At 39.7% G+C, this 26,990-nt stretch overlaps 4 protein-coding genes across 9 annotated transcripts; 3 read left to right on the top strand and 1 right to left on the bottom strand.

Moving 5' to 3' along the window:
• The first annotated feature begins 1,138 nt into the window (after positions 1-1,138).
• LOC115684079 (putative tRNA pseudouridine synthase) lies at positions 1,139-6,095 on the top strand. 3 transcript variants are annotated; one of them, XM_056320293.1, is made up of 8 exons: positions 1,139-1,566; positions 1,679-1,714; positions 2,741-2,853; positions 2,966-3,114; positions 4,158-4,302; positions 4,439-4,885; positions 5,092-5,494; positions 5,697-6,095. In XM_056320293.1, exons 1-8 carry the CDS (start codon positions 1,284-1,286, stop codon positions 5,720-5,722), a joined length of 1,602 nt encoding a protein of 533 aa, XP_056176268.1. In that variant the 5' UTR covers positions 1,139-1,283; the 3' UTR covers positions 5,723-6,095. The 3 variants fall into 3 exon arrangements, with proteins under 3 accessions (XP_056176268.1, XP_056176269.1, XP_030464634.1); XM_056320294.1 differs by having other exon boundaries at positions 5,209-6,095; XM_030608774.2 differs by having other exon boundaries at positions 1,140-1,566; positions 5,092-6,095.
• Positions 6,096-6,421: 326 nt separating this feature from the next.
• On the top strand, positions 6,422-10,939 carry LOC115684029 (uncharacterized). Of its 3 annotated transcripts, none has more exons than XM_056320296.1 (10): positions 6,422-6,505; positions 6,699-6,801; positions 7,906-8,091; positions 8,216-8,295; positions 9,210-9,266; positions 9,405-9,638; positions 9,743-9,805; positions 10,333-10,401; positions 10,535-10,580; positions 10,679-10,939. In XM_056320296.1, the coding sequence occupies exons 2-10, from the start codon at positions 6,780-6,782 to the stop codon at positions 10,747-10,749; spliced, it is 828 nt and encodes a 275-aa protein (XP_056176271.1). In that variant the 5' UTR covers positions 6,422-6,505; positions 6,699-6,779; the 3' UTR covers positions 10,750-10,939. The 3 variants fall into 3 exon arrangements, with proteins under 3 accessions (XP_056176271.1, XP_030464576.1, XP_030464577.1); XM_030608716.2 differs by having other exon boundaries at positions 6,454-6,595; XM_030608717.2 differs by having other exon boundaries at positions 6,505-6,612.
• A 798-nt stretch (positions 10,940-11,737) lies between these two features.
• Positions 11,738-15,376, bottom strand: LOC115684028 (uncharacterized). 2 transcript variants are annotated; one of them, XM_056320295.1, is made up of 3 exons: positions 15,136-15,376; positions 14,102-15,048; positions 11,738-12,248 (listed from the first exon to the last, which is right to left on the bottom strand). In XM_056320295.1, the coding sequence occupies exons 2-3, from the start codon at positions 14,825-14,827 to the stop codon at positions 11,961-11,963; spliced, it is 1,014 nt and encodes a 337-aa protein (XP_056176270.1). In that variant the 5' UTR covers positions 14,828-15,048; positions 15,136-15,376; the 3' UTR covers positions 11,738-11,960. The 2 variants fall into 2 exon arrangements, with proteins under 2 accessions (XP_056176270.1, XP_030464575.1); XM_030608715.2 differs by having other exon boundaries at positions 14,102-15,376.
• Positions 15,377-23,566: 8,190 nt separating this feature from the next.
• On the top strand, positions 23,567-24,324 carry LOC115683971 (uncharacterized protein At1g15400-like). The gene has a single exon (XM_030608636.2). The coding sequence runs from the start codon at positions 23,757-23,759 to the stop codon at positions 24,186-24,188; it is 432 nt and encodes a 143-aa protein (XP_030464496.1). The 5' UTR covers positions 23,567-23,756; the 3' UTR covers positions 24,189-24,324.
• The last annotated feature ends 2,666 nt before the right edge of the window (positions 24,325-26,990 follow it).

Here is a 26,990-nt window from a genome sequence, read left to right as displayed (position 1 = left end):
ATGAGATTGAAAACATATTTGTGCTTATAAGTTTAAGTAGAGTTGACTATATTAGGCACGACATGTTATGTGATAAAGATAAAAGAAAATATGCAATTGCATAACTACAGAGACTTGTTATTTGAAATAAAAAATTTTAGCATAATAGACCAACGATTAAAGAAAAGGAAGAATGCAACTTTTTATCCATTTACTTTCGGGCCTTTTCTAATCAAGCCCTTGTTCTTTTAATTGGAAAAATTACCAAAAAAGTCATAAACTTATTGCATTCATGCCAATTCAATCCTGACATTCCTAATCTTTTGACGATTTGCCAATATAGTCATTCCAGCCAATATTGACCGAAAAATGCTAATGTGACCATCCAATCAGTGTCGATAGTCTTATGTGGAGTGGCCAACACTAACGTAGAAATTTTTTTTTCTTTTTTTTCCTTTCCTTTTCGTCGGTGGCTAGTCTTATGTGATGTCGGCTCTTGCCCAGCCTAAACTTTTAACCTTGTGTTTCATGTTTTAGCTATGCCATCGCCATGTACAAGAGATAAAATATTAAAATAATCACGTCAGTATTTTTCATTAACCAAGTTGAACGGAGTTAACGGAAAAACTCGATTGCTCCAATTTGACAAGTTTTAGGACTTGATTACACTTTTTATAAATTTTAGAGCTTAATTGTATTTTAATGACAAGTTTTAAGACTAAAAAACAGAAAAACTAAAGGATTAAACCACGAAAAACCCGAAACTGATATTCTTGTGAAAAATTTACTCCAAACTAATTTTTTTACCACAAAAAATCTCAAACTGGTACACTTATGATAAATTTACACTTTATTAGATTTCGTTAAATTTTACAATCAAATTATTAAATTGGATAACACGTGACAGTTAACGAGTGTAACCAGAGTTTAAGTCTACTAATTTGTGGTTTTTCATAACATTAATCCAATATAACGGAAACTAACGAAACTTAAATTTTTCATAAATGTATTAGTTTTGGGTTTTTTACTGTAATAATTGTACCGATTTTGAATTTTTTATAGTTAAAAAATTAGTTGAGATAAATTCATGACGGGTGCACTCGTTCGGTTTTTGGGTGTAATTAACCCAAAACCAAATAGAGAGCATCACGCCAACAAAAGAAGAGCTTGTCTCTACCTTAAAAAGCTCAGTGCTATCCGCAGCTTGTTTCTCTCTCGTTCTCGAGCTCAATTTGTTCTGCAATTCACGTCATCACGTATTCGTCACCTCCACTACGTTCGTTTCATCGCTTCCATCGCCGGCCATGGCGGCGTGTTCGCATCGGTTGCTGCACTTCCCATGGCTGCTGCTGCTGCTGAAGCCCTCGAGCCCGACAACCTCGGCTCTTGCAAACCCGGATGGACACAGGCGCATGGGGAGGCTCTTCTCCTGCTGCTCCGCCGCTCAGGCCCTGTCTCCCTCGCCGCCTCCGTCGTCCGCTCCCGAGGCCCACGGCGCGCCGGGAGAACCGGGGCCGCTGAAATGGCTGGCCTTTCGGAAGAAGAAGGTGGTGATGCGGGTCGGTTACGTGGGCACCAATTACAGAGGTGAGCTCGAAGCGCTCGAGCAATGCCCATGATGCTGTTTGCTGATAAATGAGGCCTTTTGATCTGTTTGTTGATGAACTAGTTTGTTTTCCTTTTTGGGTTTTTGCCTCAGGTCTTCAGATGCAACGAGATGAGCACTCATTGGCAAGTAAGTTCATGTTTGTGTTGCTTTCTCTTCGTTTTTTTTTTTTCCTACTCTGTTTACTTTCGCAGCTGAAATGTTTCTTTGGACTAACTGCTCTGTTTATATTCCTGTCTTGATTTGTACTCAGCTGAAATTTCTGAGCTTTCGGTGTTTGGCTGGATGTTTTCAGGCATTGTACTGAGAATAAGCAGCTTGTCCAATGTGTAGGCAGTCTGGTTTAATTTATGCAAGTTGCACCTTATCATATACCGTTGTCTGTGATTACGAAATCACGGAGCGAGTCAACGAACTGGTTTCTTTGCCATTTTAGAATAATTTACAACAGTATGTGAAATGCTACCATGAGTTGGTTGCATTTGATGAGGACTTTTGGTCATTTGATCTTCATTATATCTCTCCTTTAATCTCTTGGTCCCTTCTTTAATCCTGCTCTGTCGAGAACCTTTCCCATGCTTTTGTCTAAGATGCCAGAGGGCCCAACTAGTTGAACAAAGTCTTCCCAGCCAGATCTCTATCGTGGAACTTTGGTCCACTACACCTTTACGAACAAAATGGAAATAACTCTTGTCCAATTCACAAGTCCATTCGAGACGAGACATCTTTTTACCTCTTTTGAATTGTTTACGCCCTCGTGTTGCTGCCATACTTGGGAGTTAGCCTCTTCAAAGTTCATGTTGACAAAGACTGTTGCAGGTCTGTAATTTATGAACATGTGTGCACAAGTTGCGCTCTACTTACAGAAGTCACTGTGGAAGGGGAAATTTTTATAGCCACACTTCCATTTGTCTGATCTGAATGGGATTCTGATGATGAAAGCATCTTGTGCGCAAAATAGACGATTCGATCATAGCTGCTTTAATTCATAAATATAGCAATTCACGTTTTTATTGGGTGGCGATTCATGTTTTTATTGAGTAGTTACTTATTTGCTTGTGTGTCTTAATATATCTCAAAACATGCTTGCCGTGGAGGTCATGTTTGTTTTTACCCCAGATGAGACCTGGCTAAGCATGTAAGCTCTAAATGCAGCTGTAGAAGAAGAATTGGAAAATGCTATCTACAAGGCTGGTGGAATTCTAGAAAGTAACTATGGGAATCTGAATAGAATTGCCTGGGCCAGAAGTAGCCGGACCGATAAAGGAGTGCGTTCTCAGGAAATCCTTGACATTGATAAGTATCTCACGTCTTTTCATGTCATCACTTAGGATGAGAATTTGGATGTCTTAACCCTTATGGTGGTGGAAAACTTTCTAGGTTCATTCACTGGCGACTACCATATCGCTCAAGATGGAAATTCCTGACAGTGCATGGAAGGGAGACCCTTATGGTATCCATCTCGCCAGTCATATTAACGCATATCTTCCTGAAGATATCAGAGTTTTTAGCATTCTACCTTCAAAAAGGTGGAGAATTGAGTTTATGATATGTTCATCACATTCATCTAATAAGAATTACTTTTCTGTGGGTCATATGTAATGCTACTTTCAGCTCTACGCTCGGTTACGCTACTAAAAACAGCATGTCACGAATGCTGTAGGATTTTCTTCTCATAGTTTTTCCTAGAATGCTTCATTTTTTGTTTTTTACTTTCTTTCACATGAGAATTCAATTGGCCAATAAGCTAGCACAGACTTGTTCTTGTCCAAGTGGATTTAGTCAGTTGTTCCTTTCTGATGTGGAACCGGCACGAATAATCTTCAGGATTATTAGTTGGTGGAAAGCTGCTGGGGGTCTCAAACTTATTTGCTTGAGTTTCTGTCACTGAAAGTGATGTTAGCATATATCATTGAAGAGGATCTCTGGTTAGAATTCTATAGAACCAATGATGCCAAATAAATTCTAAGAATGTAAAGCATTTGAGGCATTCTTCAAATGCTGCCTGAAAACAAAATCATAAGATGGGATTTGGTGGGGCAGCATCTTTATATCTGCACTTAAGTTATTCCAAGTGGGGCTTTGTAATAATGCAGTGTTACTACTTTTGTTGGTTGAGTGAGAAACTGTCTTTAGAGCTGATATGAATCGTACTGATGAACCTTCTCTTTGGACATAGGGGAAGGGAGTTAAAGAGTTCTAATAATTAAATGAACTGCAAATACTATTATCTGCGGGACGTAACCTCAGTATGTTTTTAGTATGTCTTTCCATCAGAAGCTTCATGTAACCTTTCATTAACACTAAATGTCCACATTTCAAGGTGTTGAAAGAAGTGGAAGTAATGTGCCATTTGTGTTTGTTCAAAATTTTGAAATGTATGCACTTGATACTGATCATTATTCTTTAGTAACCTTGATGAGCATTCATATATTATCACCTATTCCAAATATTTTACGTTTTGTGGAGCTGCTCATTACCGCGGCATTTTCAATGGCCATTTATGTGATGTTGTGTTGTGTCTATTTTCTCTCCCTATCAATCCTAACTTTTGTTTCTGGAAAATCTCCAGGAGCTTTGATCCAAGACGGGAGTGCAATATCCGGAAGTATTCGTACCTTCTTCCTGCTGACATTATCGGGATGAAAAGTAATTGTACCTCCAGTGAAGTTGATCATCACATATCGGATTTTAATCATATATTGAGCACTTTTGAGGTTCTGTACTTGTCTCCCTCTTTTTCCCACTTATCCTATCTTTGCTGTTCTCGATGCTGTGGTTACGTCTGTTTTACAGAAGGAATTTTAACAGGCATTCATAAGGCCCTTTCTGTTGTATATGTCCTCTTTGCAGGGAGAGCATCCTTTTCATAACTATACTGTACGTTCTAAGTACAGAAGAAAGTTGCCCATAAAGAAGTCACGGAGAGACAAGCGTTCAACAATGGAAGAAAAACCATTTGATGCAGCATCTGCATCTGAACAGGAAGAAAGTGATGAAGAGCTTATTGAGAATGAATTTGCAATTAATTGTAAGGGAGCGGATGAACATGCTCTGCAGGGGAGTGGCCTTGATGAAAATTTAATTGACTTTTGCCAAAATCGTAGGAATGATCTATGGAGCAGAAGTTCAGATAATGTCATTAGGGCAAGATGGTTACATGAACCTGATGAGAAAGACCGAATTAGTTCTTCTCATTTTAGAAAGATTCTTCACTGCTCTTGTGGCAAATTGGAGAATCTGCTTGGGTCAGGTTATGTTGAGCTCTCCATCTGGGGAGAGTCTTTCATGTTGCATCAGGTGAGGCTTTTCAAAGTAGTTTGTCTTAACTCCTGAGGTTTCGCTATAAGCTATCTAGTTCATACAATTGATTGCAGGAGAAATTTTGTTGGTTCTAGCGTAGGGTAAACGATTTGTTTTCTTTACTGCACGGTTTCATCTGAAAATTACCTTCATATATAGTGCTTCTGTATTCCTATAATAAGGAGGTCTTGTGCATTCGACAGATCCGCAAAATGGTGGGGACTGCTGTAGCTGTAAAGCGTGACTTACTTCCTAGAGATATTCTCACATTGTCACTGGCCAAATTTTCTCGTGTTGTGCTTCCACTTGCTCCATCTGAGGTATTGATACTTAGAGGGAACAAGTATGTCATGAGAAAGGGACCTATTGATGTTGTTAGGCCTGAAATGATGGCATTAGTGGAGGCCGATGCTGTGTTGAGCACCGTCGACAAATTTTACAGATCAGTAATGTTGCCTCAAGTTGCTAGATTTCTTGACCCTTCAAGACCCCCTTGGAAAGAATGGGTTGAGAAATTGGATGAGCACACTCCTATTCCAGACACGCAGTTGGACGAACTCAGGGCTGCTTGGGAATCCTGGAAGGAAACTGCCGAGACTCGAAAAGGTGCCGTGTCTGTTGTTAGTCGATGATCAATGGACATGTATCACAGCAGGCATCTTGCAATATGTTGATTGGCTTCACCATCTTTCAGGCAATTGTGATCACGTCCATTTAACAAGACCATAGTTTCTAGTGCTGCGCTGAAGCATGTCGCTGCGGCTTCTTGTAATGACACCTCTGTGTTTTTTGTTCGCTTCAATTTCAGCCCCCCAAGGAATCTGCGGTGCCTAGGACATGAACTCTCCTCTGCATGTCTCGTTTCGTGGTTGATGTTTATTGGAGGAACTTTCCCAAGTATGGTGCAACAAACCGCACAAAACCGAACATTTTACATGTCAAATTCGGAGTGACCGCCATTTGCTTCTGAAAGATGGGAGATTGAAGTTTCTGGATTGCTGATTTGTTACGTTGTAGTCACTGCTCAAGAAGCATTTGACATGACGCGTTTACAGAAGAGAGGGGAAGCTTTTCGGGCATCCAAATAGCTATTGTTTCGCTTTTTTAATCGAACAACGTTTCTGCTTGGAACTTAGTGTCATGTGTAAACTGCTGAGCCATTGCTCGGAGGGGAAGAATGTGTGATGAATGACATTTGTTTGATGTACTCGTAACTTAGCCGCTTCTCTTTCTCACGGTGATGATTTGATTATCTCCAACAACAACCAAAATAAAATGAATTGATCATCCAGAATATGATTTAGGACTTCACATCCTAAGAAATGGGTGGAATGAAAAACGCAAGTTTGTTAATTGAGTAGGTGTTAGCATAGTCTATATGCTTATATCCTATTAAGACAGGAAAAGAACAAACACCACCCGTGAAAAAACAAATCTTTAGGACAGGTAACTAATATTCATAAACTTGTATTTATTTTCAAGTGGAAATATGGATCAGATCAGACAGCTATATATATTACAAAGCGAAGATGTTGGGCCCGACCAATCCAATTGGAGCGACACGCGCTTGGCAAGTCAAGTGGTGTTTTAGCGCATTCTCTCTGTGCGATCTGGAAGGTCAGTCCTCCAGAACGCTCAACGAGGGTCTCTGTCTCTCTGTCTCTCTCTGCCTCTCTCGGACTCCATAGCAAGGGGAAATATGAAAAAGTTTGCAACTTTTTACTGTATAAGCTTCTGATTCTTGCGCTCCACCACCTGTTGCTCAGTTCAGTACTCACCCACGCCTTCCTCTTCTCTTTTTCTTTCCCAGATTGATGCTTTGCAAGCCCGTCGCTGGTAATTCGTTCCTCTAGTTCAGCTCCGCCGCCACCCTCAGTTGCCTCAAGTTCAAATGCTACTGTCAATGGCTTCTTGTGAGTCTCTCTCTCTCTTGCTTTTCGGGTCTCGCCCATGACTTTCATTGACTTTTTCTACGTGCGTTCTGTTCTTTCGCGTTGATAAAATCTTGGGTAGTAGGAAATTGAGTGTCTAGTGTATCAGGGTCTCTGTAAAGACATGCTTTCATGTCTTAATACTTTGGAGCGTCTTTGATTAACTAATTCTTGTTTCCTGCTTGTTTGTGTTCTTTCCATAGTGCTCTCTGGTAGTATTTGATCTTACAAAGCAACAAGAAAGCGAAAAGGCAAAGATATGAGATTCTGCTGTATTTTCTGTGTTGGGCTTTGTTTTACTTTCGCACATTCTCTAAGTGCACATCCACCGCACTGCTGTTGCATGAAAGATGGCTCGAAAGAAAAGACAGCTACTTAATTTTTGAAGGAAAAAAGAGTCAATTTGTCTTCTTTTATTATTAGTTCTAGACTGTGTAGATGACAACACTGCACTTTCTTGCTCTTTTTTTTGTGGAATCAGTGGATTGACACCAGCCAGTTTTTATCAAATCCATGCAGTACTGCCATTCCAATTGACTTCATGTTTGATGCTGGATAGTTAGTTGTAGGGTTCCATAGCGGGTTGATAGGTTATTAAACACATATACTGCGCTAATATAATGGCTGCATAAGAGGATTGTTCAATGAACTTTTTAATTTGGCCCCTTATGAAAGCTACTTGTTAAGGCGTGCTTTAAATTTAAGTCGGGATTTTTCATGGGCTATGGCTATGTCTTTGCTACTTGTTACATTTGAAGAGACCACAACTTCGTTACTGTAGCCGGCATGTAGAACTTTAGGTTATCAAAGCAAGTGAGTAGACCTCATGTTAAAATGCTTTAGACTCTCTCTCTCTCTCTCTCTCTCTCTCTCTCTCTCTCTCTCTCTCTCTCTCTCTCTCTCTCTCTCTCTCTCTCTCTCTCTCTGTGTGGTGAACATGTAGATGTATGGAATCATCAAAGTTGTCAGTTTGTAGCCTTATTTCCCTGTCAACACATCGAAACAATTGTGAGATGGCCTGTTACTGCGTATTTTATCTCTGGTTTAGCTATGGATCTGTGATAATTCGCTTATTTTCTTTTTCAGGTAGCTTAGGAGCTTCAAATGTTAAAATATCGAACTTGAACTCTGGTAGACTAAAAATTGGCGAATCACGTCTCTTGTATGGTAGAACATGGATAGTGTTGAAAACACCGAAGTATGCAGGTTTGACAGTACAGCGGTTGGATAAAATTTGCCCTGATTGCTGTCATCCATCTTCTGGAAGTCCGTGTAAGCAGCATTTGTTGATGCTTACACTTCTCTTCTACTGGAAGCATCCATATTGAGACTTCTGTTTTTCATTTGAAGTTTTCACCTTTGCTTATTCTGAAAGTTCTCTTTAACCCTGCAACAGCTGCTACAAGTCTGTCAGATGATTCTGAAGATTCAAAACCATCCAGTTTAACTAGCCAGCTCATACCAAATTCATCTGAGGTTAGTATTTGTTATTATTTGTCAATATATATAAATTATGAATGTTTCAGTTAGCCAATTTCTTTGCGTTGTTTTCTCCTGTCATTTGCTTTTTGTCATACTTGTACAAAATCATGTACTGCCTAGTGCAGAGTTGATCGCCATAGCTTTTTTTAGATACAGCGTTCTAGTTTATTCATCGAAAGCAGTGTTATGATGATGAGATCGTACTATAATCAATTTTAGAATCAAGCGGAAGTGGATATGCCATTTTTGTACACCTTTTTTCATACACGTGGTGTTGTTTGAGCATAAGGCCAAATTCCGTGAAAGTGTTCATCTTAGTCACTTATGCTTCTCGATCAATGTATTTACCAATACTTTTCCTGAAAGAGTACCCTTCATTCAATGTTTATGTAGAGCTTCCAATCTGTTTGCAACAGCTAGCTTGAATGTTCTTTTTGGACTGTGGCACTCCCACATGGAGTGAAAAGAGCTTGCCCAAAGTGCCCTCCTTTTATGTTCCACTTCACCTGCTTGTGCATGGGACGTGCTTGTTAGGCACTAAATTTCAACATGAGCAGTGTGGTAGGTTTATAATGTCCCCATATAGAAGGGTAAGGAACTTGAGATGCGATCCTCAGTTGACAGTGCCAAATTGCACTCTTTTTACTTCTTTTGGAGGCTTGACCCACATGGTATTGGGCCAGAACAACTATTTGTTGACTTCCACATTGCCCCTCAAGCTAGGGGCAGCTTCATGAAATTAAACTTCCTATATTCTCGGCAAAATCACATGGTTTTATGAGCTCGGTATGGACAAGATTTTTGCAACTCGTCCCTCCAAACTTGTCTTTCGTAGAATAGGGATGCTTTCACTACTGCGTCCTTCCATTATTGGAGTTTGCAATTGTCTCCACATTCTTTATTTGTAGGTGGAATCTCTGCTCACAGATATATGCGAGACATCAATTGCAGAATTCGAATTGAAGGTTAGCACTTAGCAGCCAGTTCCTGTGCTTGGACTCCACAAATTGGATTTTATAAATTTATTTCCTGTATATTTTCCCCAGATGTTACATATTCCTTGCAATTCTCTCTTTTGATTTTCAATTTTTCAAAATTGTCAGCTTAATGGATTTCGGCTATATGTGGCAAGGGATGTAACTGGAGGACACAAGCCTCTTCCTCCACTTTCCCCAGCCCCAGCACCAGTTTATGCAAATCTTGAGGCGACTGATACAAATGGTTCACTTTCAAAACCATCTTTGGCCATCTCCAAAGCACTAACTTCTTCAGATGGAGGACCAACTTTGCTCGATAAAGCAGCTGATGCAGGCCTCGTGATACTCCAGTCTCCAAGGGTGAGAATTTCAAACCTCTCTCTCTCTCTCTCCCTCCCCCCCCAAAAAAAAAGAAAAAAATAAAGTTTGTTTTCTTTGTCTGCGCTAAAATTCAAATGATGTAGGTGGGATTTTTTCGGAGATCTCGAACCATCAAGGGGAAGCGTGCCCCACCTGCATGCAAAGAGGTAGGTTTTTGCGTGCCCATACAAGGAGATAGTTTCATGGAATGAATTGTTCACTTCTCCACTTTCAAAGTCGTTGAAACGTATATGCCTTGCTCTATTAGGGAGAAGGGAATTTTTAAGGCAAAATTTTTAGATACTTTCTTGTATATATCATATCAGGTGAATAGTACTTTTTTTGTTTGGGTTGGCAGTTAAGCCAATAGCTCCCAGAATGATTTCACTTAATTTGCAATTAGATATACCTTCTATAAATAATATTGACCTTAAGTGTTGAAATTTGGTCTGAACTTTGGCATTGAGCAAGTCCATAGGATGTCCAATTTAGAATGCTCTGGTTATTTGTTTCTCATTAAACTAAACGCTTTCAAAGGTAGCATGATGATCGACCAAAAAAAAAGTAGCGTGATGGGCAAAACAATGTTGATATGATGCTATGGACAATCAACTTATAAGCTGCTTATGAAATTACTGCCAGTCCTTTTCTGTGTACATCTTTCATGGCTTCTGATAATTCTGTGGATTGACAGAAGCAAATAGTGAAGGAGGGTCAAGTAGTTTGCTATATCGAACAGCTTGGTGGAGAACTTCCACTTGAGGTCAGTCTTAACTTTTGTTTCTGCGCGTTTGAATGGAGTCTTTTCTTGTCCTAATTCAGGTCACACAAAGGGCTCATCTTGGCATCAAAGTAGTCTGGTTTCTAATCTATCTACTTGTGTTGATCCTTTCCAGTCTGATGTGTCGGGAGAGGTTGTCAAGATCCTGCGAGAGGATGGTGGTATGTACCATATGTACCCTTCTCTGATGTAGTAGCCGTTTTAAGTTGCTATTATATGCTTGGTTTACTCATATTTTCTTGCTCTGTTTGATTGACAGATCCAGTTGGATATGGCGATGCCCTCATCTCCATTCTTCCTTCTTTTCCTGGAATCAAGAAGCTGCAGTAGATGGTTCTTTTCACCTTGTGTTGCAACTTCGATAGCTTCAGCCCTGGATAGAGTGTACTTATCGCGGCTTATTTAGCTGTTCTAACTTTCAGATTCATCTTTATTGATGGTACAATGTTCACTTCAGTGAGATAATTTTTTCCCCTTGTCTATTTCAAATGAAACAAGGAGATCAGAAATGTTGGACGTAGCCCTATGTCTCGACAGTTTTAACACATTGCTGCAGAGAATACAAAGGCGAAGGTTACAAGCACGAACCTTTATGGCAACAATAGATTAAGATTGGAATTATTCAGAATTAAATTACCAGTTATACCTGGCTATCGAGATGCTGATAGGTTTACTTCTTCTTCAGCCTTTTGTGCTTGGGCCATTAAAATTCTTCATGTAAGGCAATCTCCAGGCTAATCATAAGAAAGTTTACCTGGTATCATGCCTTGTGTATATTTCTTGAAAAGTAACAGTAAACGACCCCTTTTCATTGCCGTGCTTTGTCTATTCCTTGATTTAGCAATAAAGACAGCATTTTAGTGAAATCACCAGTTTTGGCAACTCTATGTGCCGAAGACAAGTAGACTATGAAAGCTTGCTTACAAAGCTGCGCACATCTGCGATTAAAAACTGAACTCAAAATATATGCTTTCTTGGCGCGTGATCTTGAGCTCAGCCATACTAGCATTCCTTTTGATACATTATGTTCTCCCACAGAACAGAAATTGTCTGATAATCGATGATGGCTTGGGTTTTCCAGTCAGAGGGAGAGAGCATAACTTGCGGACTGGTCCTAGTTGAGTTTGTAGCTAGTCTATTGAACAAAATAGGAACAACAAATTCCAAGAAGTTACCTCAAGTTGCCTGATATTCTGCCTCAAATTGTATCCACGTTTCACTATTGATGCAATCAAGGACCGTGGGGGATTGAAAACCAACTTCGTTTGCTTAAGAAGAGAGATTTAGTGATCGTTTGAATCACCCGAGACAGAAACAATAACAGAGGGAACTACCAATAGCTTACTCGAAAGCAACCTGTTCATAAATGAATTACAATGTTGACTCTCTCTTTAATTGACACAATAGCTAAAGATTAATGTAGTAACTAGTTCTTGTCGCCAAAGTTCCCTGTACACGATATCAATCGATGAAATAAATAAACTATAGAGGTTTTCAACGAAAAACAAGCATTGACCACATACAAGTATTCAATTTTCTATCTAATCTAAAGAACGTCTTTCAACGGCCTTTGCCCACTTGATAGTTGACCTGGCCAATGCATCGATGGGGTCTATGCACTTCTTAAGAAGAGGGTCATCTTGAGGCAAAATGTCTCGCAGGTCATCGGACGCAAGGACGACAGTGTTCACCGCCCTTACTAGGAGAACCTGAAGGGCGATCCTCAAAAGATTTCTAGCCCCTTCCATGTCCTCTCTGTTCGAAGCTTCAATTGCAGGAACTATAGTGTGCTCCATTGTTGCTTTATCCGGCAACACGAGCTCAAATCCCTGCATGAAAATGGCCACTCAGACGATAGCCCAGATAGAATTCGGTCTCTCGGATTTACATCACAAGAAAATGATATGAAGGATGTCCTGTAACCTGTCGTGCTCAAGTCAAGGATTTAAAACCCTCTAAAAATCTATAACGGTTGCTGCCAAAACTGTGCTAGAAAATCAGAAACAAATGCTACTCCACAAGTCCATGTGAAACCTCTCGCAAATCTTCTTAGGAACCTAGATGTGTCATCAATTAGGGCAGTCAATACTTGTAATACCCACCCCATCACCCGGGTAGACTGCACAACTTACTAAGAAAACAAGGGAGTTAAACAGAAATGACCAAAACTTAGTGCCCTCATCTATACCACCCACTCCTTCAACAAGCAACTTAAGGGACAAGCAGATGAGCGGGAAGATAAGGTTTCCTGCTAGTGCTATCATCAAATTTGCACTATATATGTAACTAGACTGAGCCCACAACGGTGGACATAGCAAAGCTTCTGTGCATAAGAACAAAAAGTGGAATAATGCTGTCAAAATCCATCAAAAAGCCTAGGTTTCTACTAAAAATGTCAACATTTGTGCTGACTGTTTTACTTGATTCACATTTAAGTCAAAGGAACAGAAATTTCATGAAACTGGGTATCTCAGAAAAATCAGACAGAATTGCTTTTCGAGGATTTAATCTTTGCCATCTTCCGTTGGTACATAAAAAGTCCAGAAGGTGAATAAGGCAGTATGAGGAGGAAACAGAAGTGGCAATTAACACAGCAAGGAAATCGTGGTATTTACTCGGTGGAACCTAGTGATGGTTGACGCAATCTCAAAGTAGAGGCTGCAAATAGCCGTGGTAGAGGAATTTCAACAAGACAATGTACTTCTCCAATATCAGCATTTACTAAAACACAATTTGTGTATTGTATGTTTCTTCATCAATGACTTAAATCATACCTGTATACAGAATTTCAATTTTTGGGTCCTCACTTCAATCTATGTTATCAACACAATATGCTACACAAAACTCCAACAAAATATTTGAATGGTGTACATGAATAGCGTACATCAAGGGAATATTTAATTATCTTTCACGGGAGATTTCCAAATTAAAGCATACTAGTGGACAAATTATGACACATTGTGCTATACAAAACAAGAGGAATGACCCATGCAGGACCGGGAATTATGCCAAGACCAGTAGCATTACATTTTACTTGATAAACATTTCCCATAAATATGCTTTTGAATAGCATGATAACAAATGAAACTCCCTTCGATTCTGAGGTGTCACACTGTTTTTCACTATTCCATCTGACAACATACAAAGATCATATGATACACCTGAGCCATATTAGTCATCTGTACTCTCCTCTTTATCACATTGCAAATACTGCAATCTCCGTTACTATGAAAACCCAGTTTTACAGAGGATCACTAGAATTATGAACCCGCCATCCTTCTCACTCCTAGGCGGCAGTTGAGCAGCTTATTATTATACATATTTGGAAGTCAACAGAAGAACTCGATATAAATTAATATATCCAGCAAATGGTGAGAGAATGATGCAATAGGCAAAAATATTGCAGCAGCAGGCCTTCAACATAGTCAGGAGGTGCCCTTTCCTTTCTGGAAAGCCACAAGCTTTCAGGAGTTCGGTGGATACTGATTTAGTAAAAAGTCAAGTGAACCAAATGGGATCTGTCATGTTTGATTCCCTCCAATTTCAAAATGAATTGCTAAACATTCACACCAACTCATTGTTTTCCAGTTATACAACTTCAAGGGAAGTCCTTGACCAATTATGTTATGATACAGAAATGTAAATCACATGAAGATGCAGAGGAGAGATGGAATGGAATTACCTCATTTTCCAGTTTTTCCTGATAAAATCCTGCCTCTAGAATTGCACTTGTGGCAAGCACACCGATCCGAAGAGGGCTTCCAGCTTCAAGTGGCTTCATTTTCACTTCACTAAGCTCTTTAGCAACACACTCAGCCATGTTAAGGAAGGAAACAGAACATCCATGACTTATGTCATCGTGCCAAGAATGCGAAATATGACAAGGCATTACTATGCATCGAGCTCCTGATTTCTCAAGAAAGACGCGCTTCTGGCACAGGTTTTCCACAATCAGTTTATGGTCCATCTTGGAAACTTCACTTTTACAGCTTATCGAAGGAAATGAACTTCTTTCGTGTGATAACAGTTCCTGATGCAAAACCGGGTCAGAGCAAAGTACAAAAGGAAGGCAATTTTCTCCGACTTTTGTACTCCAATTCACTAGCTTTCTCACAAAGTTCAGGCTTGATTCAACAGATACTCCTCCAATTATGCCCACCGAATCTGCTTGACTGAGCATCGAAGCAGAAGAACCACAACTCGCTGAAGCAAAGTTTGAATTTTGGTTCTTCCGTAATTCTGGTAAATTATCACTCTCTTCAGTTTGAAAAAGAACGGAAGATGGTGGTACAGCTAAATCTGGATTTGATCTTCTCTTATACAGTGCTCCGTGCGTACTAACAAACCCGAATGTCCGAGCCGGGTAATTCAATGCGGGCAAAGACACTGTGAAGCCTCTGTCAAACATTCTCCTATCCCACAGAAAACCACTGAAGTGACAAATTTCGAATTCTGATCTCAAACAACCTGGGACCCCAAAATTGCAAAACCAGCCTCTAGCAACAGGAGAGTAAATGAACTAAAAGACCATCAAGAAAGCCGAGACACTCTCAAGATTCTAAGACAGACCAAGAAACATCCCATCTGTGCTCTTATTTTCCATCCACAACCAAACCCAATTCCTAAAATCTGCAAATGACCTTGCAAAATTCAATCTTGAAAGCCAAAGATTGCAATACGCCCCTAAACAGACAACCCCAGCAACAAGAAACTCACCTTCCAAGTGAGAATGTTTACTCCACTAGAACCTCCCGAGAATCACAGTACATTCTTCTCCGAGAGCAAAAACAAAACCCAGGCCCTAAAACCCAGAGACTCTCTAAGATTCAAGCTACAGACAAACTTGTGAAGTAGAAGGGAGAAGTGAGAAGCTCCCCTAGTTCCGAGGGATTTTACGGGGACCAATCATCCCCGGAAGAGGGACCCAGAACCTAACATGGCAAGTGGAAGGGGAATCTTCTGCTAGCACGACAGCAGGACTAAGCAATTCCAAGTTCTTTACGGCTTTCATCTAGAATCTGAAATCTATCTTCGGATATAGATTTCTTTTTTTTTTTATTTCATCAAAACGAAAATGAACGTCAAAATACTAAACAAACTTGTCATTTATAAAAGATAATACAAAAGACTAGCTTTCCTGACATTACAGTTCAAATAAATATAACTAACATGAGAAGTCATTACGTGAATCAATACTAGGGGTGAGCAGTTTCATATTCCATACAGGTTCCATCCATGATAATAGGTTCCTCATTTTTTTAAACTTGGAACCTACCCTGTCAAGGTTCGAGGGTCAGTTGTAGAGTCTATTTAGATTCCACCTGTATTATTAATTGGACAATTATAATGAATCATCACATTTAATGACTACCACTTACTACTATGATCAACTAACCACAACTTATATTTAGACACACGAAGAGTATGAAACATTAATAAGTCATAAAATGAAGCTCAAATTAATGGTTCCAGATTATATACTCATCATCTAACGCCATGAAACACAGCAGAATCACGCGAATATGTAAATCAAGAAAAAACACAAAAAACTTATTTAGGTTTCAGTTTCCAGGTTATAGGCTCCATATTCCACCTATCTAGAACTTGGAACTTACCTGTCGAAACAGGTTCCCCAATTTTTGAAACCCGGAACCTACCCTGCATACCTTAGAACCTGGAACCTACAAGTTCCCACAGGTCATATTCTCAGGTTCCAGAGTAGAACTTGGAACCATGCTCACCCCTAACGGTGTCTCCCTCCTCTTCTGCAACAGCAACACCTTCACATTTTATCCTCGCGGCGACATTCATTTTTTACATTCCAAGAAAAAAAATTGTTCTTCTTTTTTCTTTACGCAAAAGCCACCAAAAATCCTAAATTATGCATACTGTGACACAATTTCCTTAAACTTTTTTCCTATGACAATTGCAAACTTGTACATGTGTGACACATTTACCCTGTGTCAAAATTCCATAGAGAACCGTTAAAAATCTAACACCAGAAAACAAACAGTGTTAACATGGCGTCCAAGTAGTTTAAGTGAAATAAAAATGACTTGTTTTGGCTAAAAAATCATCTAATGAAATCTTGACAGATGGTAAATATGTTACATAAGTATAAATTTGGGCTCTTTAATGTCACGGTGGACATATTTTGGAATTTTTTACGTTACAAAAAAAATTCAAATAAATGTGTCACAGTGGACATAATTTGAGGTTTCATGTTGCTTTTTCCCTTTTTCTTTTGGAAAATAACACAAATAACCATCAAACTTAAAATTCCTATCGCTACGTGCCGATTTTGGTCGTCTGGATATGTTGAACCATAATTATCCAAGTTCACCATTAAACTAGGTTACATTTAACAGAGCACATTATACCTCTCTGTTACAACTCTCACTTACAAGAGAAAGAGATTATATATATGCAACAAAAGAAAAACCTAAGAGCCGGGAAAGCCATAGGCCACTTGATAGTTATTCATGGGCCCCAGCTAAAACTATCAATAAAATACAAGCATAAACTGTAAAAACCCTCTGCAGTCTTGGGGATGCCGCCCCTTATGACCCCTGCCCGCTCACTGAGGAGCGAGGACCCGTGCCTTTTTGTCGATGGGAAGTACAAACCACACTCAACAATGGATTGGGGTTAAGTCTTGATAAGAGACAGACTAATAATACACCAAGGACGAGTGAGTTTGCAGCACCCATTGAGTCTATCCAAATCGTAAATCCTTATCTAATGAGATAATCATGAACCATCAATCTCTGTTTGTCCCATCTCCATCTCTTGCTTCTTGTCCATTTGAATTCGAGCCATTGAAGACTCCAAATTAATTTGAGCTGGTAGAGAAAATGGTGTTGAAAAGATTGGATTTCACTGATCATATCAACAATCGTTCACATCCTCGGCTTTGCCAATCAGTCAAGCATCCTGTACATGGGCCATAGCTTGCTACCAAGGAAAGTAGAAAAACATCAAATGCTTCTTGTCAGGATAGTTTTGGCCTATCTATCTCGGATGTGGTCGTGTGCTGCTGATGATGATGATGGTTTCTCACCTTGTACATCTCGGCCACGTCTACCGATCTCCAAGGTTGTGTGGTTCAAACAGCCGATGATTTTCCATCAGAAGCAGTGATCATAGTTATAACCTCATGAAATGTCATATCCCTTCCCTTGCCTTTGTCCCATCAGCATACAAACATACTAAAATTGAAACCATACGATTAACAGGATATTATAATATAGGCATTTTGTCAAGGAGGCCATCACGGGTTCTAACATCCAAAGCTACAGTGGTTTTTGAGTGAGAACATCCGTATTCATGTCCAAGATCTATAAAGTTAGGAGCCCAATTCCAAATTTGAAGCAGCAGCAGCCATCGCTGCCATCATGCCGGCCCTTTAGGGCGAGGACGAGACCAATGCTATCAAGAAGAAGGAAGGATGGCCTTTAAGCTGAATCATTGACTTTGCGATTAAATTTTCATGACTTTTATAATATATGTAAAATATTTGAAGGAAAAATAATTAAGAGTACTTATTTAAGGTCGGTATTAGTTAATTTCAATCAATTCGATATCACTCTAAAGCACTAAAAACTAGGGTGAGAAGAAAGCAAATAAAAATGGAATTGCTTACTAATAAAGTATTCACATAGATGGCAAGAAAGTATGCTCCTCTTCTTGTGGTCTTGAGAGCATTTTAGAAGTAAAATCCTCAATGCACCTTCTCGATATGAGGGCGTGTGCCCTTAAAAATGGATTAGTAAAGTACGCGAAAGTTGACCCAGACACCACTTGACCCATTATACTAAAAAAAATTTGAATTGCTTAGGTCACATGAACAAATTTCATTTATATCAGCTTACACTTGAAAAGGATAATTGATGGAATGTTTCTTTTAAAGTATATAAGTTTTTTACCAGTACTTGAAGATCCAATAGTTAGATACCAACAACATATCATACATATATGTGAAGTCAAATTATCAAAAGATATCTTATTAGAAAAGATTTAGAAAGTCTAAAAAGTTGGCTTATTACTTCCAACTTTTAGTAATTTGGGTGCAACACCGTTCACAAACATGTACCTTTGAAGAATTTTCCTGAATGGTCAAATGCAGAATCAAAATTTTAATTTTTTCCTTAACATAGACCAAAAAAATAACAATAGCAATATTTTATTCTCTAATGTTATATTGATCTATGATTTTTTGAAAACAAAAATAGTCATAAAAATCACCTGTCAACTCTAATACCAAAAAGAAAACAAAAGACAAAAGAAAATAACAGATTGAACATATCTACAACTCTCTACCAGAATGAAAACATAAAAATTTCAAAAAATAAAAATGAACAGTAGTAAGAGTTGGATTCCTAACATTCCTCAAGGATTGGTATAAAAAATATAATCTTGAAAACTCATTTACCACTTCTAATATAAAAGGAAAAAGAAAAGGAAAATACTATGAAAAAAATTCACCTACCAACTCTCAACCAAAAGTAGAGAAAAAGGACAAGCACAAAAAAGTATGGATAAGCCAAATCAATCTTTAATATTCACAACGCGTTCGATTTAATTTATATATATACACATGTAGAAATTGTCAGAATAGAGTAATATATCATGTCAATAATAATTCCCATTGATCAAGTTTTGGGGTGATAAATTATTTTTCTAAAGTCATATGACGGGCCGAACAGAAAGCCCATGGGCCAAGGATTTTAGATGGGCCGTACCCAGATAACGGCCCGTCGAGTCGAATATCTTAGAATGTGTCGAGTGCGAAGCAGTGGTTCCAATCTTAGCTGATTTGCATTGAGCATCTGCGCAAATGGAAACTAGGACTTGATGGTGTATGACTATGATTGAGTGGAACAGCGCAGTGCACTATCTTTGTTTGCGTTATGCTGATAAGATTCACGGGTCTTTGTATCTTTAGTGGAAATTTGCAAGTAGAGGGAATGAAGGTTCTTACTGATTCAGCTGTCAAAAAAGTTAGATTGGAATGGAGTGTGGGAGCTCATGGGGGTTCCTTGATTTCTAAACTGAGTGTGAGGTTTCAGCTGGTATCTTCATTCTTGTGAGCAGGAGAGTTTGCCACTTGATCATCTTCTTGGGGCTCTCTGATAGCCTGTTGCAGACTTATCTCGACAGATCCTTGTGCGGCTTGTTTCATCTGACTATATTATCATGTTCACTGCCCGATGGCTAAATCTGTTTCGGTGTTGAGCTTAAGCTTTGATGACTGTACCTATTATGTACGCAAAGAGAATGATCGTGTTCTCTCGATCTCTGCAGGAGAGTTCTGCTCCTTAAACTCCTTTGATGATTGGTTTCCTTTTGCATTTTGCAAGCATACCATGGGGTTCCTCAATGGCCCTTTGGTCTGGTCTATCGATGTTACGAATTTGATCGAAAGTTGAAGGGTTGGCACTGGAAAACATGGAAGCTTTGCAAATTGCTTCTACCACCACAAAGATAATTTGCACTTTGCAGTATGATAGCGGCAGTAGCAAGTTTGCAGAAATTACAATGAAGCTCCTAAAAGAATTCAGAACTTGGAGGAACCGATGCATAGTCTTGAAAATTTGACACAACAAATTAAGTAGAAAAATGCCAACTAGCTTCATAACCCCCACCTAGATCGCCCAATAGATACCACCTTTGAACTCACTGATACAGCTACATCCAAAAATCAGGAACAGGAGAAGAGTAGTGTCTAAAGGCAAGCTTGAGAAATTCGCAAGAGCTGTAACCGGAGATCCCTTGGAACAATGGGTAGGTTCAATCAGGGACGAATTAAATTGGTGGCTAGAGTCTCAAAGGTTGGTCAGAGTGTTGGGAAAGTCATTGAGTCAACTGCTTAGGATGTCCCTGTTCGGTCAAAGATAGGGGCCGAACAAGGCTATGCAGCTTCAAGCAGATGTGGGCATGTGAATATTTACAGGAATCATTGAGTCGCCCTGATTGTTGGGTCATAAACTACCTCCGATAAAATTTGTGGATGGATCAGTTGGACTTTAGATTTGGACAACGGTGCAGTAGAGCTTCCAGCATTGGAAGCAAAGCTGAATGCCAGTGATGTTGGCTAGAAAAATTTGCATCGGGGCTATTCATGCTCATCCTTGGACGATTCACTTGCCACCACTAAGATGAGAATCCAAAGACGGAACCCTGTTCTATGCTGATGTGGACGTTTCGCCTATCATAACGATATTTGGCATTGACATTTGGCGTGACTATTTTCATCTGAAGGAGCTGGAATTCGAATCCTTCCATGCATCTCCTTCCTGCTCAACTGGAGAAGATTTCTCTAGCATAAATAGCGGTCCCAATATTCGGGCTTAGCTGCTGTATTTGATTCTTCCCCGAGTTCTACAGCCTCGTAAGAACCTTTCATCTCGTTGTGAAATGAGCACGGTTTTCATTGCAAAGTTACGAAGCTCATTCTGCCATAAAAGCATAAGTCACAAAAAGAATGCCAGCTTTTAACAAGTGCCCGGAAGTACTCAACGCGACTCGAGCTAATTAGGTTTCTATCTCATGATAGTCTATTCGTAACACATTGATTGCAGTGCACCGCACTCTGGTCTATCCGACTCATGACCTGTGTTTTTGGCTTGGTCTGAACCCTCTGTACATTTCCAATACTATAGTGTCATTCAACAGCAAATTTTCCAATGCAATAGCACTGCTATTGAATGAGCTCGATCAGGTCTTCTCATTTGCATCATCAAATCAAGGCACCATTAGTCTTAATCTGTTCACTGCAATATCAATAAGAAGCTAAGCACTCAGAGCAGTGGAAGGATCAGAAACTGGGAAAGCAAAGCTTTTCGAATCTGCATTAAGATCTCAATGGGTGCATAATCTATTATGATTACACAAAATTTTGAGTTGACGAAGACAAGGAGGGGTCTTCCTTATAGCTTTCTTTTATCCTTGAGGTCCGTCTTAAATAATGTTCAAGCTTTGTCAAACACAACACGGACGGCCCATCCAAAATCAAACTTTACTTGCAAAGCTCAGTGCAATTCCTAATTTCACAACAATAACGTTTTAGTAGTAAGTAGTGGAAAGGGTCCCCTCAGTCTTGTGGGTCAGCTTACTAAATGCTGCAGAACATTTCTGAGGCCCACCACATCTGTAGCAGCAAAAGTCTTGATTGATTGCCTCATCATCATCCATAATTGCAGTGTAGGATTTGTATTGCCCCTCGCAAATTTGCATACTATTCATCCTTATCTTACTGTGTGCGGTGATGCTGATCTTATCATGACAATGATGATGAGTCACACTTCAAATTAGTGCTCGATGCTGTTTTTGACAAGCAAATCACTTGCCGGGCTCCCCTTGTTGCTATCATTGGAAGTTGCCACGTTCAATGAGCTCGATCATGACGAGGACGAACATCGATTCCCATCTTGACTTGCCCTTGAATTTCAGAAATTCATGAGACCCCATTATCTGCAAGACTGCCTTGAAAGATTGCAGAAAAGCTCCAGTCCATGAAAGAAACCCATTTTCCAAATTCATACCCTTAAAATTCTCTTTCAAAAGAGGTGCGCGGTTCATGAGTTTTGTTTACACATACGCCTTTGTTGACTCCGACAAGCAATTGAATGAGCTCATGCGAATAGTCCGTGAATGTCATTTACTCAGTTATTTGAGTAAGCTGGTTGAACATTCCATTGCTGGAAAGAAAGTCAACCCATCAAAGAAAAGTCGAGTTCCCAGCTGCATTGCACAGTTGCTCAGAGACCTATCAAGCTATATAGCTTGTACTTCCCTCCAAGTTGGTCCAGTCTTCTTTCTTTAGTCACATGCAGATGAACACTCTCTCTTCTGTCATCATGTGTGCGCATGAGGTGAGGCTGAGGACTGAGGAACATCCCTCATGTTTCTCCTCTTTGAATATTCGAGCGAAGGGCATGATTTGGGTGGCTAAGACGCGGTCTAATCCTCTCCATAAGACAGATGCTGTTGTTCTAATCTGACCAGCTTAGAATATAGTATTTTGATGCAATGTGCGGTTGAACTGACTGAGACTCCAAAGAGATTCCAAAAGCCCCGTCAACATATTCGCGCCCTTACAAAGCGTCCGCGTCTTGGACGACGGCGTGCTTAAAATTACCCTTTTCCTTTGCTTTTCTTCTCTTCTTTTTACTATTTTCGTTCCATGTTTGATTTTATTGACCAAGTTCACTTAATTTAGTAGGTGAAATTCGACCTAGGGAATATGCACTTAGCTTCAAAAAAAATATCTAAGAGAATACCCAAAACTTTGATGGACATAGTAAATGGCTAAGCATAGAATGATTTGTGCTCTTTCCATCCGTGTCGGGCAATCGTACGTTCGTGCGTCGTGTATCTAATTCGTATCCATATTATTGTCTAAAAACCATTACTAAGCCAATCTCGTAAGGTCGAATACTTGAATGACTCATCACGAATTGGTGATAATTCCGTTATCTCGATCTTGTTGGAAATAAAAATATTTTAACCACAAAAAAACCCCCTAAATTATGCCTGCTGTGAGAAAAATGCTCAATAGAAAATTTGTGTCGCCAAAAATTCCAAACTTGCTCACTGTGGCAAAAATATCCCCCAACTTCTTTTTGTGTCAGGAAAAAATCCAAACTTATACATGTGTGACATATATACCATCTATTCCAGTTTCATCCGGCGTATATTATAAGTTTGGGGTTTTTATGACACAAAAAAAAAAGATTAGGGTATTTATGTCACAATAAGCAAGTTTAAAGTTTTTAGTGACACAATTCGGGGTATTTATATCACAGTGGACATAACTGAGATTTTTTGTGGTATTAATCCTTACATAAATATAACATGTAAAAATATAATTAATAAATTATTTCGCTTGGAAATGCGTAACTCCAGTAAAATCCAGCTTATGGGAAAAATTTTAACATTTTTTAGTCCTTAATGGATTCGATGAAGTTCTGCTGAAAACTGTCATGATTATCTTTAGCATCAAGCCTTGAACGTGAAGATTAATTGAGTTAAACCAACTTGAAAGGGAGGTGGAAAAGAAAGAAGAAAAAGATATGTTGACTAAGCTAGCCACAAGAAGACTTTTCCCCACTTCGGAATGCAGCACCAAACCTTCATATTTCATCATCTCCTCGCGTATAAATATATTGGCGCAGAAAAAAAGTCCAACATTGCAACTGCTAGCCCGCAGAAAAGCAAGAAGAAAAGGCAAACAAGAACAGAAAACACGTCTCGTTCTTCTCATCATCTCAGAAACATCCACAGAGAAAGAGAGAAGGAGAGAGAGAGAGAGAGAGAGAGAAGGAGAGAGATTGATCATGGACCAGATGGGTGGTTTGAAGAGATCTGAGGTGTCGTTCAGGAGGCAAGGATCGTCGGGGCTCGTCTGGGACGACAGGTTCCTGTCCGGCGAGCTGAACAAGATCGTGAAGCAGCACGAGCAAGAGCAAGAAGAGCAAGCCAGGGACGGCAAGCTCCGCGGGGACCGGGACGGCGACACGGACGCCGCGACCCGGCCCTCAGGAATCAGCGTGGCTCCCGCGGCGCTGGAGAGTAGCCAATCCAACGGCGGCGGCGGCGGCGGGGGGCGAGGCTACCGGGCCTCCACCGGGAGGGTGCCGCCGGCGGTGGAGCCGCCGTCCCCGAGGGTCTCCGCGTGCGGGTTCTGCAGTGCGTTCAGGAAGCCGCCTGGTGGTCATCACAAGGCCAGGAAGCACACGAACAAGCACGGCAAGCGTCAGACCAGATGAATCTTTCCTTAAACTTGTTAGGGCTTTCAATTGTGAATTCTAGGAGATGTTCGAGTTCTTGTGCTGGAGCAAGGGGCGGTCTGGTCATTTCGTTTGATCTTATCACAAGTAAGGTTGAGGATTTTTGGGAGAACAATTGGAAATTGAGGGTGCGTATGCTTAACGAAAAATTCGAGAATCGAAAATATTTTTCGAAAAATAATTGATTATATCGCTTAGAAATATCAGTTAATAAAAAATATTTTTATTATTAATAATAATTTATGATTAGCTATCTTTGTGGGTGATAAAAGTAATTTTTATTCATTCATTTTTATAAGCGATATAATCGATATTTTTTCAGAAAATATTTTTCAAATCTTGAGTTCTGTGTAATCAAGCGCATCCCGAAAGTTTTTTTCTTTTTTTTCTTTTTTTTCTGGGTTGTGTATATTGTTTTGGTTGCTCCTTATACAGTGCTATTTCAATGTTCAGTTGTTTTAAACTTGTTTAGATTTTGCCATATGCGATTTTCTGCATAAGTCCCATCGTTGGATTCACCGTACACATAATCTTTGTAAAAAATTGCATATCAAACTTTGATAATCCGAAATCTCCCATCGACGACAACGGACCCTGACCTTAGGAATTTTCGAGGGTACGGCTTATCTCGTGACTAATTTCTCTTTAAAGGTTTCTTTTCTAAATTTTCCATTTTTTCCTCGGATTATTTACTCACTCAATCGCGCCATATATCAACTCTTATATCCTTTTTTTCGATCGATCCCGCACGTAGCGGGGATCGATAAGATCGTATCATTTTCTCGAAGCTTACATGATTAATTAACAAAAGAAGCTTCATGAGCCAATATTCAAATTTAGTTTTTTTTTTTTTTCGATTTTGGATGGACATGAACATGGTATCTCTTCCTGGGCCTCGCGACGAGATTGAGGGGGACCATGCTTGCCACAAGCCAAAGTCGAGCAAAGATGGGGACGCATGACGACGCTTCTCTAACAAATCCCCGTCGCGATCTGGTCCGAAATCAATCCACACATCACCCACCCCCCACCGGCCGCACCTATTTTCGGATATTCTATGGTTCACAAATCAGAGAAAAAGATAGGATGCGAACAAAATAGAGATGGTGCCCGAGCTTAGCGCGGTCCCGAAAACGACCCATTGATTTGTGCCGGTTTCAGCAATCCCATCGGCGGTAGGCGGCACGCAAGAATAAGGAGGACAATTGTCCTGCGAGTCCTAAATCAACTGTACGGCAGCTAATTCGGTTTTAAACTTTTCAAATTATGCCGGTTTAGTCCTGAATTTTTTGACGATCAGCCCATTTAGTCCAGAATATTTTGGTGATTTGCCAATGTAGTCCGGCTACACATCACCCACCCCCACTGGCCGCACCTATTTTTGAATATTCTATGGTTCATAAATTAGGGAAAAGATAGAATGCGAACAAAATAGAGATAGTGCCCAAGCTTAGCACGGTCCCAAGATCGACCCACTGATTTGTGCCAATTTTAGCAATCCCATCAACGGCAATTAGCGCACAAAGAAAAAGAGGATAATTGCACTACAAGTCCTGAACTTATCGTACGTCGGCTAATTTAGTCCTAAATTTTTCAAATTCTGTCAATTTAGTCCTAAACATTTTGACGATCTGCCTATTTAGTCCTAAACCTTTCGTGATTTGCCAACGTAATCCTTCCGGCCAATTTTGACAGGAAAAGCGATGACGTGGCAGTCGCGCAACATAATTTTGGTCGGAAAGACTACAATGATAAATCATCAAAAAATTTAGAACTAAATCGACAAAATTAAAATGTTGGGGACTGAATTGATCGTCGAATAATAGGTTCAGAACTTTTTGGATAATTTTCTTTATAAGAAAATGACTCGATTGAAGAGCTCTCGACGTAGCAAGAGAGAGTTCCTTTGCTCTCGTTTATTTTCAAGCGGGTCTCATGATAACAACCGCCGACTAAATGTTCCATAATTAATTTAGATGTCCGATTAATCATCGGAAGATTATTGTCTAATCAATATTCGTCGGTGTCGGTACATTGTATTGGGGCGCGTTCGTGATCCTTTACTCCTTGCCAGTACACCTAATCACGGACTCTTATTAGGAGTTTTGACGGGTAATCATGCAACTAGGATCGTACATACTTTTCACGAAGCAAGACTTTGTCGATAAATTAATGGGTTTAATAGTAAGTGGGATTAAACTTATTGTACGGGGCTAATCTAGTTCCTCAACTTTTTCAATTATCCAATTTAGTTATAAACATTTTAACAATTTCTCAATATAATCATTTCAGCCAATTTTAATTGGAAATATTTGATGTAGCGATCAAATCAGAGCTAATCATATACGTGGCACAACCAACGCTAATATAAATGATCTTTTGTAGGGCCCTTACTTGCGGCTTGGGTGAAGGTTGCAACCATCACTTGCGACCCGAGAGAGGGTCACATCCCTTGCCGAAATCTTGGCGAGGGCTGTGATCTTGGCGACCCTCACCGGCTCTTCTCCAGGAAGTGAACAGGAAAAGAGAAAGAAAAAGAAAAGCAAAAAGGATTTTCAAATTCTTTTTTAAAGAAATTACAAAATTCGTCCACGTCAGCCGTCGACCTTGCCACGTACAATGACCAACGCTTTCTGGATCGCCACGTTAGTGATTTTTAACCAAAATTGGCCGAGAGAATTATATCAAGAAAACCGTCAAAAAGTTATAAGACTAAATTGATTAATTAAAAAAAATTAGGATTGAATTGACTGTCGTATAATTAATTTAAAAATTTTTAAA

Source organism: Syzygium oleosum, unplaced genomic scaffold (genome assembly GCF_021117445.2).
Source record: "Syzygium oleosum isolate NSW1041296 unplaced genomic scaffold, Sole_v2.1 Sole_v2.20, whole genome shotgun sequence".
NCBI lineage: Eukaryota > Viridiplantae > Streptophyta > Magnoliopsida > Myrtales > Myrtaceae > Syzygium > Syzygium oleosum.
This window is presented reverse-complemented; position numbering and strand designations above follow the sequence as displayed.